Consider the following 11360-nt stretch of genomic DNA (forward strand, 5'->3'; position numbering starts at 1 on the left):
GAAAGAACAGACTCATGAAAGTGTCCCCTGACCTCCACATGCATGCTGTGACACATGTGTATACGCCCTTCCATCCACACAAAATAAATGAATGTTTTTTAAAAAAATAGTTAAAATAAAACTGGGTGTGGTGGCTCACACCTGTAATCCTGGCAACTAGGAAAGCTAAACCAGGAGAATTGTTGTGTGTTTAAGGCCAGCTGGGTCTGCATAGCAAGACCTTGCCTGAAAAAGCAAAAAAATCACAATTTACCCGGTAGGGGACATACCACAATCAAGAATGTGGCTTTCTCAGGAAGAGTTTCCTCCATTGCACTACAGATGTTCTGACCTTTGAAATTTCCCCAAATTTGAGAAACTGGACTGCAGAATTAGTGGTTGTGGGAGACTTGGTGTTTTTCCCCATTAAAAATAAAATTAAGTTGGGCAATGGTGGTACATGCCTTTAACCCCAGAATTCGGGAGGCAGAAGCAGAAGGATGTCTGAATTCGAGGTTAGTTTGGTCTACAGAGCAAGTTCCAGGACAGCCAGGGCTGTTTCACAGAGAAACCTTGTCTTGAAAAACAAACAAACAAAAAAGAAAAACCCAATAATAATAATTAATAAAATTAAAATTATGATAAATAAAGTAGACAAATGATTTTAAATTGCTTTTGACTTGCAGGGGTTGATCACAATTGAGTTCACCCCTAGGGACAAGCTGTCGAATAGGTCCCAGGCACATACTTTTTTTCTTGATGCCTAATTAATGCCTTTTTATCCTTCATTTGGCAAGCACCCTCCACCTGTTTCTAAGAAAACCCCTGCATCTTCCAATCATAGTATCTCTCCAGGGTCCCCCTCTACATCCCCAGACCTGGGATAGCTCTAAGCTCAAGCCCTGAGCTCCCTACATGCAGCAGCGGACAAGAGATGGGAATAGGAAAAAGCGAAAATTATGCCGACCAGACTTTAACCTGCATACCAAGTCGAGCCTTGGGCCTTTCATCACAGCGACTTGGGAGACTGAGGCCGGAAGACTGTAAAGCTCAGGCCGGCCAGGCCACAGAGTGAGGCCAATGCCAGCAACTTAAGACTATCTGAAAAATTAAAAATATGAAAAGAGGGCTGGAGTTAAAGCTTAGGGTAGAGCACTTGCCTAGAGTCCCCCAAAGAGGGCCTGGGGGTCCGACTTCATGTTAGAGCCCTTGGTTAGCGTTCAGGAAGCTGTGTGTCCAATTCCACAGGGAAAAGAATTAAAACTTGAATAGCTTGAATAGGAGCATGGTGGCAAAGGCCTTTAATCCCAGCACTCAGGAGGCAAAGGCAGGCAGATCTCTGAGTTCGAGGCCAGCCACCACGGTCTACAGAGCGAGTTCCAGGACAGCCAAAGCTGTTACACAGTGAAACCTTGTTTTGAAAAAAAAAAAAAAAAAACAAAAAACAAAAAAACCCCAAACCAAACCAAACCAAACAAAAGACAAAAACAACCCCCCCCCCCAACGAAATAACAAAACCAACCCATCCAACCAAATAAATAAAAACCTTAACTAGGAATCACGTCGGGTATCTTTAAACTACAAACCAGATCCTAATTATTGGTCCAGATGAGGTTTTGCGGCCACAGGTCTAACGCGTGGTTGATGGGCTCCACCCGAGACTGAGGGGAGTCGAGAGAATTCAGGTGGGAGGGTAGTCATCCAAGGATATAAGATGCCTGAGTAGTGTCTGCGCCCTGCACCGGCCTTGATTCAGGCAGCACCATGGGGCAGAGCTACCGCCTGGTCCTCTGTTTCCTGCTGTGTGGAGGCATAGAGCTGGGCCGGCCCCAGCTTCTGCGGCCCTTACCAGGCGGAACCCCGACCCCAGCGAGGTCCACGTCACCCGTGGAGGTGGAGTGCCTGGAGGCCGAGCTGGTGGTGACTGTCAGTAGAGACCTTTTCGGCACCGGGAAGCTCGTGCAGCCCAGGGACCTCACCCTTGGCTCAGAAAGCTGTCGGCCCCTGGTTTCCGTGGATACCCATGTGGTCAGGTTCAAGGCCCAGCTGCATGAATGCAGCAGCAGGGTGCAGGTGAGGCTGGGCATCCCCCGCTTGGTGAGGGGAATGGATGCTAGGAGCTCCATCTGAGGGATGGGATGGCCTTTCACTCTAAGTAGGGAGTGGTCGGTCATTGATGGAGGGAGGTGGAAAAATTCCAGGAGCTGCTGGAAGCTGGTGAATGGGGGAGAAGGGGAAGTAGCTGTGTTCTTGGGACCAGTCTACTCGATCGGCTCTGGTTTTTTGTTTTTTTTTTTTAATTAATTTTTTAAACTGTGGTTTGTCGAGGCAGGATTTCTGTGTGTAGCTTTGGTGCCTGTCCTGGAACTCGCTCTGTAGACCCGGCTGGCCTCGAACTCACAGAGATCCACCTGCCTCTGCCTCCCGAAGTGTTAGGATTAAGGGCGTGTGCCACCACCACATTGCGACTCTGAGTTCTCCTGGAGATCTGTGGTCCCTCCCCACGAAGAGGATGCGAGGGTGATGGGGCTAAGAGCTGGAAAAGAACACAGAAGGTAGCTCAGGTGCTCGCTAGAGGCATTAAAAATCCCTGCCCCAGGCATGCGGGGTAACATATGCCCAAAATTCCAGCACTTTGGTGCCTGTTCTAGATCTCTGTAGACCAGGCTGGCCTCAAACTCAGAGATCCACCTGGCTTTGCCTCCCGAGTACTGGGATTAAAGGCGTGAACCACCACTGCCTGGCTAGAAACCCTGTCTTTGGGGGTAAAAAAAAAAAAAAGTAAAAATAAAGACCTGGACCTAATCACTGATAGAGAAAATCACTAACCAGTGCTGGGGATGGAATCTGGGGCCTTGCACATTCCAAGTAAGCTACTCCATTACCCAGCTAAACGCCTCCCATATCCCCCCGCCCTCAATCTTGGACTTTTTGAGAGGGTCTTGTAGGTATAACCCTGGCCTTTGCTTCCCCTGGTACTGGGTTTATAGGGGTGCACCATTACACCTGGCAGCTTTGAAATAAGAGATATATTATCTCAATGGCTTCCTCCCGCACCTTCCAGCTAGCTGTATATAATTCTGCCTTCATTGTAGAGGGTCTAGGAATGAGATGGGGGCGGGGTGGGGGGTGGGGTGTGTGTGGGTGTGTGTGGTGTGTGATGATTCCACACAGCTATGGGGAAGTCGTCATCCATGCTGGGGTAATTTTCCAGTGCTGCAGCTGCTTCGGGGTCACTCATATTTAGTACATAAGCCAAAAAAACTCACAGGTGTCCTAAAGTCGACTTTGGAATCGAACTTTGGTTTGTAATTCAAGTAATCCTATCTCTTGAGAGGCTGAGGCAGAAGGATTGACAGTTTAAGGCCAACCTGGGCTCAACCTGAGCTCAACCTATCTCAAAAAACTAATAGCGGCTGTTCAACTTTTTTCTTTTTTGGATTTTCAAGACAGGGTTTCTCTGTGTATCCCTGGCTGTCCTGGAACTCACTCTGTAGACCAGGCTGGCCTCGAACTCAGATCTGCCTACCTCTGCCTCCCGAGTGTTGGGATTAAAGGTGTGCCCAACCCCCTCATCCCTCAAGTTCTTTTTTAAAAAAAGCTTTACGCTTGATCTTTATGTGGGTGTTTTGCCTGTATGTACGTCCACCATGGAGGGTGGTTGCAGCCCCTGGGACCAGGGTTATAGCAGTTGTGACCTGCCATGTGAGTGCTGGGAATTGAACCCAAATGTTCTTAATCACTGAGCTCTCTCCCCAACCTCCCTCTTACTCCTTTACTGGCCAGCAGAGGGCAGGTTGAACGGAGCCTTGTCTGTCTGCCTCCCTAGGCTGGATTCCCTAAAACCTCCCACCGGCCAAGCAAGCATCCCCAGGATGTGTGGGTTGGATTTGGTTAACATTCCAACTTTGCAACGGGCTGGTGGTGGCGCACGCCTTTAATCCCAGCACTCTGGAGGCAGAGGCAGGTGGATCTCTGAGTTCGAGGCCAGCCTGGTTTACGAGAGCTCCAGGACAGCCAGGGCTACACAGAGAAACCCGGTCTCGAAAAACAAAACAAAAACCCTTACGACTTTGCTTCAGGTGACAGACGATGCCCTGGTGTACAGCACCTTCCTGTTCCATGACCCCCGCCCTGTGGGTGGCCTGTCCATCCTGAGGACTAACCGTGTGGAGGTACCCATTGACTGCCGCTACCCCAGGTCAGTGTGGGATGGGCTGCTGGGTTCCGGGGTTGGATCTGGCTGCCTGCCATTAGACCTGCCTTTGTCGCTCTGATGAGGAAATGGCTTGCAGCTGTGATTATTGCCAATGGCGTCCTGCTGAGGAAAGTCTGAGGCCAGGTGTGCACTAAGGGACTGATTGCCTTTTTCGGGGAGAGGAGAGAGATGAAATTACGACAGGATTCCATGAAGCCCAAGCTTACACTCATCCCCTACCTCTTCCTCCTCCTAAATGCTGGGTTTATAACGTGTGCTAGCAGACCTGGCTTCATTTTGTGTTTTCACAGGGTGACCTGGAATTCTGTAGATGAGTTGGCCTTGAACTTGGTGATCTATCTCGGCCTCATAAGTGCTGGGATGCAGGATGGAGGCAGTATGGCTGCTTCTCTCTCTCTCTCTCTCTCTCTCTCTCTCTCTCTCTCTCTCTCTCTCTCTCTCTCTCTCTCTCGTGTCCGTGTGTGTGTGTGTGTGTGTGTGTGTGTGTGTGTGTGTGTGTGTGTGTCCCAGACTTGTGTGGGCTATGTGCCCCACAGTAGCCATGGATATAATATAGCCCACCACAAGGTCATGAACTCATTTAAAACATTAAAGGAAACCTTGCAAGGAGGCATATGTCTCTAAGCTCAGTACTCAAGAGGCAGAGGCAGGAGGATCTCTGATTTGAAGCCAGTCTGGTCTACATAGAGTTCCAGGCCAGCCTGGGCTAGGGCTATATAGTGAGACCCTGTCTCAAAACACCAAAAAGAAATCACAGCACCTCCCCCCAAAAAAGGGGTGTGTGTGTGTTTTGCGTTTATATATATATTTTTTTTAAAACAGGGTTTCTTTGTGGAGTCCTGGCTGTCCTGGAACTCACTTGTAGACCAGGCTGGCCTCGAACTCAGATCACCTGCCTCTGCCTCCCGAGTGCTGGGATTAAGGGCATGCGCCACCATCCAGCAAAAAAAAAATTTTTTGAGCTTAAATTTTCGAGTATGAACTTTGTAGGTGAACTTTATAGATGACAATCTGTCAAGTGCTGAACTTGCCTGACGGTATTACAGTCTGGCCTTGGCTCTTCACAAACCTTTTGCCTCAGTCTCTGCAGCTCTGGGGTTACAGACATGGGTCATCATGCCCGGCTCAGACTTCTTGGGGGCTCTAGACTGGGATACTTCACTGGTCCGCTGGTTGTTCTTAACGTTTGTGTTTTGAGGCAGTCTCAAAGGCAGTAGCTCAAGCTGGCCTCAGACTTGCAGCGATCCCCCTGCCTCTACCTCCAGCATGCTGGGATGATAGGCCTGTACCACAATTATGCACAGCTTTTTAAAAAGCTTTTGTTCATTTTTTTTTTCACACAGGGTTTCACTATGTATACTTGGCTAGCCTGGCATTTGATTTGTAGACTAAGGTGGCTCTGAGCTGTGATGCTCCTGTCTGAACCTTCTGAGTGCTGGGATGACAGGCATGCACTACCACACGTGGTCTATGATGTGCCGGGATGAATCCAGGGCCTCATGTATGCTAGGCAAGCACTTGATCAGCTATATCCCCACCCCACCTTTTTAAAAATGGAGTCAGAATGGCACACTCTGTTCTTCTTGCCTCAGCCTCCCGAGCACTGGGTTCATCCACTTCCGGCTTCTGTCTGTCTTTCACCAGGACCTAAGATGATAGGCCAGATCTCTGCTTCCTAATGGAGCTTCTACCCCCAGATCTCTCTCACACCCTCAGAAGTGTCTCTCCATGCTTTGGTCTCTGTCCCCATGGTTGGAGTGTCTGGCTGCTTTCATGTGGGCCTTCAGAGGGGTTAAGGAACAGGCCCAACCTTTGGGGACCTTGGCCTTGGCTACCTAGTTGATTCATCCAAGAACTTATTAAGAGCAGGGGTGTGGTAACCCCGACCCCACACAAACTGGGCCAGGATGGAGTTATATGGAAGCAGCTGTGGTTTCTCTTGCAGGCAGGGCAATGTGAGCAGCCACGCTATCCGGCCCACCTGGGTTCCCTTCAGCACCACTGTGTCCTCAGAGGAGAAGCTGGTTTTCTCTCTCCGCCTGATGGAGGGTGAGTCAGAAGGCTTGGAGGAGTTGGCGCGAGTGGGGGTGAGGGGGGGGGATGCAGATACCTTTGGGCAGTCTTTTAGGCCCTGTCTCTACCCCTTCAGAGAACTGGAATGCTGAGAAACCATCCCCCACCTTCCACCTGGGAGAGGTAGCCCACCTCCAGGCAGAAGTCCAGCCCGGAAGCCACCCGCCACTGCAGCTGTTTGTGGACCACTGTGTGGCCACACCTTCGCCAGACCAGACTGCCTCTCCTTATCATGTCATCGTGGACTTCCACGGGTGAGACCTGGCCTCCTTCCTAGGGAGTCCTTTTATTTCCCCTTGGTTTTTTAAGTATCTCATTATCATACGTTATATGAATTGGATGCATTATGACGTTTTCATACGGGTGAATTTTGATCAGATTTCCCCTCACTACCTTCTCTTGCTCCACACTCCAGCTGATCCCTTTGGCCTCACAACTAAGTTACCTTCTATAACTGAAAGTTTTCCTGTGTCCCACCCGGTCCTGCAGCTGCTTGAACCCAATTAAACACACCGAGGCTTATATTACTTACAAACTGCATGGTCTATGGCAGGCCCCTTGCTAGCTAGCTCTTATATCTTAAATTAACCCATTTCTATAATTCTGTACTTTGCCACGTGGCTTGTGGCTTACCGATAACTTTATATTTTGCTTCTCCTGACAGTGGTTCACGTCTGCCTCCCCTTTCCTTTCTCTTCCTGTCTATCTGTTTGGATTTCCCGCCTGCCTTGCCATATGCCAAACGGCTTTTTTTATCAACCCATCAGAGCAACAGATATTCACAGCATACAGAAAGACATCCATAGCAACCTTCTACTTTGAAGTCTTTAAAAAAAAAAACAAAAACCTGTCTCGGTCTTTGGAGTGTTGGGATAACAAGCGTGAGACATTTTGTCTGATGTTATCAACTTGATAACCTGAGAAGAGGGCCCCTCCATTAAGTAACTCCATCAGATTAGCCTGTGGGCATGTCTGTGGGCGTTTTCTTAATTACTAATTGATGTAGGAGGAGCCAGGCAATGGTGCAGGTAGACCCAGGCTATATAAGAAATGTAACTGAGCAAGCCGTAAGTCACTTTCCTCTGGGTCTGCGCTTCAGTTCCTGTCTCCAGGTCCCTTGAGTTCCCACCTCAGTTTCCCTCAATGATGAACTGTGACCTGTGAGCTATACAAACACTTTGCTCCCTACATTGCTGTGGGTCAGTTTTTATCACCACAGAGAAAGCAAACAGACACTTGGCTTCCAGGGAACGTTGGTAATGAGATCTAGCAGTTAGGTTAACTCCATTCACTTCTTCCTTTCCAAGTTGCCTTGTGGATGGTCTATCTGAGAGCTTTTCTGCATTTCAAGCCCCTAGACCCCGGCCAGAGACCCTCCAGTTCACGGTGGATGTATTCCATTTTGCCAACAGCTCCAGAAATACGGTAATGGCATTTTTCAACAGCCAAGCATAAGCCTGAACCCCTAGTCTGGCTTAATGTTCTCTGCTGTTAACCAAAAGTGCTTCCTTTAAGCAAATGACTTACCATGCTAGAAACAGAAAGTAACAAGCTGTGGGCTCAGCAAGGCCCTCATGGATAAGGGTTTGTGGGACTTAAACTTGAGAACTGGATAAAATGGGAGCTGGAAAAGATGGCTTGGTGGTTAAGAGTACTGGCTGCTCTTCCAGAGGACGTGGGTTCAATTCCAAGCACCCACATGACAGCTCACGACTGTCTGTAACTCTACCTCCAGGGGATCAACACTCTCACAGACATACATGCAGGCAAAACAATGCATATAAAATATAAGTAAATAAGTCACCTTTTTTTTTAAAAAAAAAAAAAAAGTACCAGCTGCTCTTTCAGAGGACCTGGGTTTGATTCCCAGCACCCACATGGTGGCTCACAACCATCTGTAACTCCAGTTCTAGGGGATCCAACACTCTTCTGGCTTCCTCAGGCACCAAGCATGCATGTAGTGCAGACATACATCCCATTGGAACACACACAGTAATAAAAACACCAAACCCTAAATAACTAGGTCAGACAGAGTGGCACCCACCTGTTTTAATCTCAGCACTCTGGAGGTAGAGGCAGGTGGATCTGAGTTCGAGTGAGTCCGGCCTGGTTTGCAGCATGAGTTCCAGGCCAGCCAGAGTCATGTAGTGAGACCCTGTCTTTCCCCAGAGAACAACAGAAGTTAACCCCCAGGGCTGAGGAGATCGACGGCTCGGCAACTAAGCTCTTGTGGAGGACTGGAGTTTGGTTTCCAGGACCCATTGTGCCTGGGTTATGGGAGCTGCCTCAAAAGAGCAAAAGCTGGGCTGTGCAGAGAACTCCGTAGTAGTGCTCCATCGATACGTAAGGCTCTGGGCTTGAGGCCCACCCCTTCCCCAGCACACGATCCATAAACATGAATCAAGCCAAAAGTTATTTTTTTAAAGGATTTTTTTTGGATTTATTTATTTATTTTTAAGGATTTTTTTAAAGATTGATTTATTTATTATGTATAGAGCATGTATGACCAGAAGACGGCACCAGATTTCATTACAGATGGTTGTGAGCCACCATGTGGTTGCTGGGAATTGAACTCAGGTCCTCTGGAAGAGCAGTCAGTGCCCTTAACCTCTAAGCTATATCTCCAGCCCCCCTTTTTTTAAAGGATTTTTTTTAGATTATGGCCAAAAGTTATTTTAATTAAATTTTTTGTTTCATTCTGTCTTTGAGTCAGGTCTCACTATATATCCTGGTTAACCTGGAGCTCGCTATGTAGACCAGGTTGGCCTTGAACTCGCAGATCTACCTGCCTCTGCCTGGATTAAAGGTGTAGGCTACCACATCTGGCTTAATTAAAATGTTTTTGCACCGTTTCCTGTGTGCGTGTGCGCTCGTGTGTAGGTCTGAGGACATCTAGTGGAAGTTCTCTCCTTCCACATGTGGAGTCCAGGGCTCAAACTTAGGTCATTAGTCTTGGTGACAAATACCTTCACCCAATGAGCCACCTCTCCTTCACCAGTTTTAAATTTTATTTTACTCAGAAAACCAAAATATTTTATGTATGTGTGCATGCCTGAGTATGTCTGTAAATATCATGCAATGCCTGCAGAGGCCAAAAGATCCCAGCCATGCAGGTGGTGGGAACTGAACTTGGGTCCTCTGAAAGAGCAGCCAGTATTTATTTATTTTTTCCAAGACAGGGTTTCTCTGTGTAGCCCTGGCTGTCCTGGAACTAGCTCTGTAGACCAGGCTGGCCTCAAACTCAGATCTGCCAGCCTCTGCCTCCTAAGTGCTGCAGCACCACACCTGGCTTCCTAAAATATTTTTAAAAAGTCACTGACACATCTTAACTCGCCTGCTCGTGACTATTTCAGATCTATATCACCTGTCATCTCAAAGTCACTCCGGCCAACCAGACCCCAGATGAGCTCAATAAAGCCTGCTCCTACAACAGGACTTCCAACAGGTGAGGGGACCAGACTGTGGGTGTGGGGGCCCTCAGGCACCCCGCGTGTCTGTTTCTTCAAATGTACAATTGCAAACAGGGAGATGTTTGCGTACCAGAGCTAAGCCTTCTGTTTCGCCTCTCAGCTGGCTGCCAGTAGAGGGCGACGCTGCCATCTGTGACTGCTGCGTGAAGGGCGACTGTAGTAGTTTGAACAATTCAAAGCACCAGGCCCATGGAGACAAACAGTGGCCCCGGTCAGCTTCTAGAAACCGCAGGCACGGTATGTCACAGGCACGAGCTGCTTATTCCTCTTCCTCTTTAAGACACCTGCTGTCACTTCTTCCTTTTCCTCCATCAAGATGGTTGACTTAGGGAGTGTCTTCTGGGACCTGACAATATCTTGAGTCTCAAGTGGGAGGGTTGCTGACCCTCTCTTCCCAGTAGCGTGTGGGGTATCTCTGTCACCTTGAGACTGTCTCAGTACGTTACTGGGTAGTGGGGAGAATGTGGCTGGTCCAGTGATACCCCATTCAATCCACCGAGGCAGAGCAAAATGATACTTATGAAATAAGCTCAACTTGAACGCCAAGAGTGGCTAACATCTGTCGTCCCAGCCCTGGGGAGGCTAAGATGGGAGAGATCACAGTTCAAGGACAGCCTGGGGTACGTAGGGAAACCTTGACTCAAGGAACCAAACATCAAAGGCTGGGAAAAAAGCTCAGCAGTAGAGTATCTGCCTGGAATCCCTCAGTGAGGGGCTGGGGTGTGGCTCAGTGGTAGAGCACCTGCCTAGAATCCCTCAGTGAGGGGCTGGGGGTGTGGCTCAGGGTAGAGCCCCTGCCTAGAATCCCCCAGTGAGGGGCTGGGGGTGTGGCTCAGGGTAGAGCCCCTGCCTAGAATCCCCCAGTGAGGGGCTGGGGGTGTGGCTCAGGGTAGAGCACCTGTCTAGAATCCCTCAGTGAGGGGCTGGGGTGTGGTTCAGTGGTAGAGCACCTGCCTAGAATCCCCTAGTGAGGGGCTGGGGTGTGGCTCAGTGGTAGAGCACCCGCCTAGAATCCCTCAGTAAGGGATTTGGGGGTGTGATTCATCAAAGCTCTCGGCTAGCATTCTTGAGGACTTCGGTATGATTCTCCAGCACCAAGCATAAAGCCTTCCCCATGTCCTGTTCTTTTACAGTGACTGATGAAGCTGATGTCACTGTCGGACCCCTGATTTTCCTGGGAAAGGCAAGCGACCAGGCTGTGGAGGGCTGGACCTCTTCTGCTCAAACCTCTGTGGCTCTTGGCTTAGGCCTAGCTGCGGTGGCATTCCTGACCCTGGCTGCTCTTGTCCTTAGTGTCACCAGGAAGTGTCACACCACTTCCCATGTTGCCTCCCTTTCATAATAAAAGATCCAGTTCTGAATGTGGTTTAGTGCCTGTACTTGAGGTGGAGTGTGGGATTGGTGGTGGCTACATGGGGGAGGGTGAACTAGACTGTCACCTATCACATGTGTGCCAATAACGTAATCTAGTAAGTAACAGCTGGACCTCCAGTGAGCCGCCATCTAGATGGAGAGGCTAAGCTGGCTAGTATACATACACACATGTGTACTTCAGCATTAGACAGCACATCTATCCCGGAGTAGTTGTATGATGTGACTCCAATAAGATCAATATGGAG

The 11360-nt window shown here is 49.0% G+C and overlaps 1 protein-coding gene and 1 non-coding gene across 2 annotated transcripts; both read left to right on the forward strand.

Moving 5' to 3' along the window:
- Positions 1-245: 245 nt before the first annotated feature.
- On the forward strand, positions 246-404 carry LOC128121124 (U1 spliceosomal RNA). Its single transcript, XR_008222073.1, has one exon. It is a non-coding gene; the product is annotated as a U1 spliceosomal RNA (small nuclear RNA).
- Positions 405-1743: 1339 nt separating this feature from the next.
- Positions 1744-11083, forward strand: Zp3 (zona pellucida glycoprotein 3). The gene is made up of 8 exons (XM_052754982.1): positions 1744-2052; positions 3924-4180; positions 6144-6247; positions 6348-6525; positions 7579-7696; positions 9625-9716; positions 9842-9978; positions 10875-11083. The coding sequence occupies exons 1-8, from the start codon at positions 1744-1746 to the stop codon at positions 11081-11083; spliced, it is 1404 nt and encodes a 467-aa protein (XP_052610942.1).
- The last annotated feature ends 277 nt before the right edge of the window (positions 11084-11360 follow it).

This window comes from Peromyscus californicus, unplaced genomic scaffold (genome assembly GCF_007827085.1).
Source record: "Peromyscus californicus insignis strain IS unplaced genomic scaffold, ASM782708v3 Scaffold_2__1_contigs__length_46816999, whole genome shotgun sequence".
NCBI classification, from domain to species: Eukaryota; Metazoa; Chordata; class Mammalia; order Rodentia; family Cricetidae; genus Peromyscus; species Peromyscus californicus.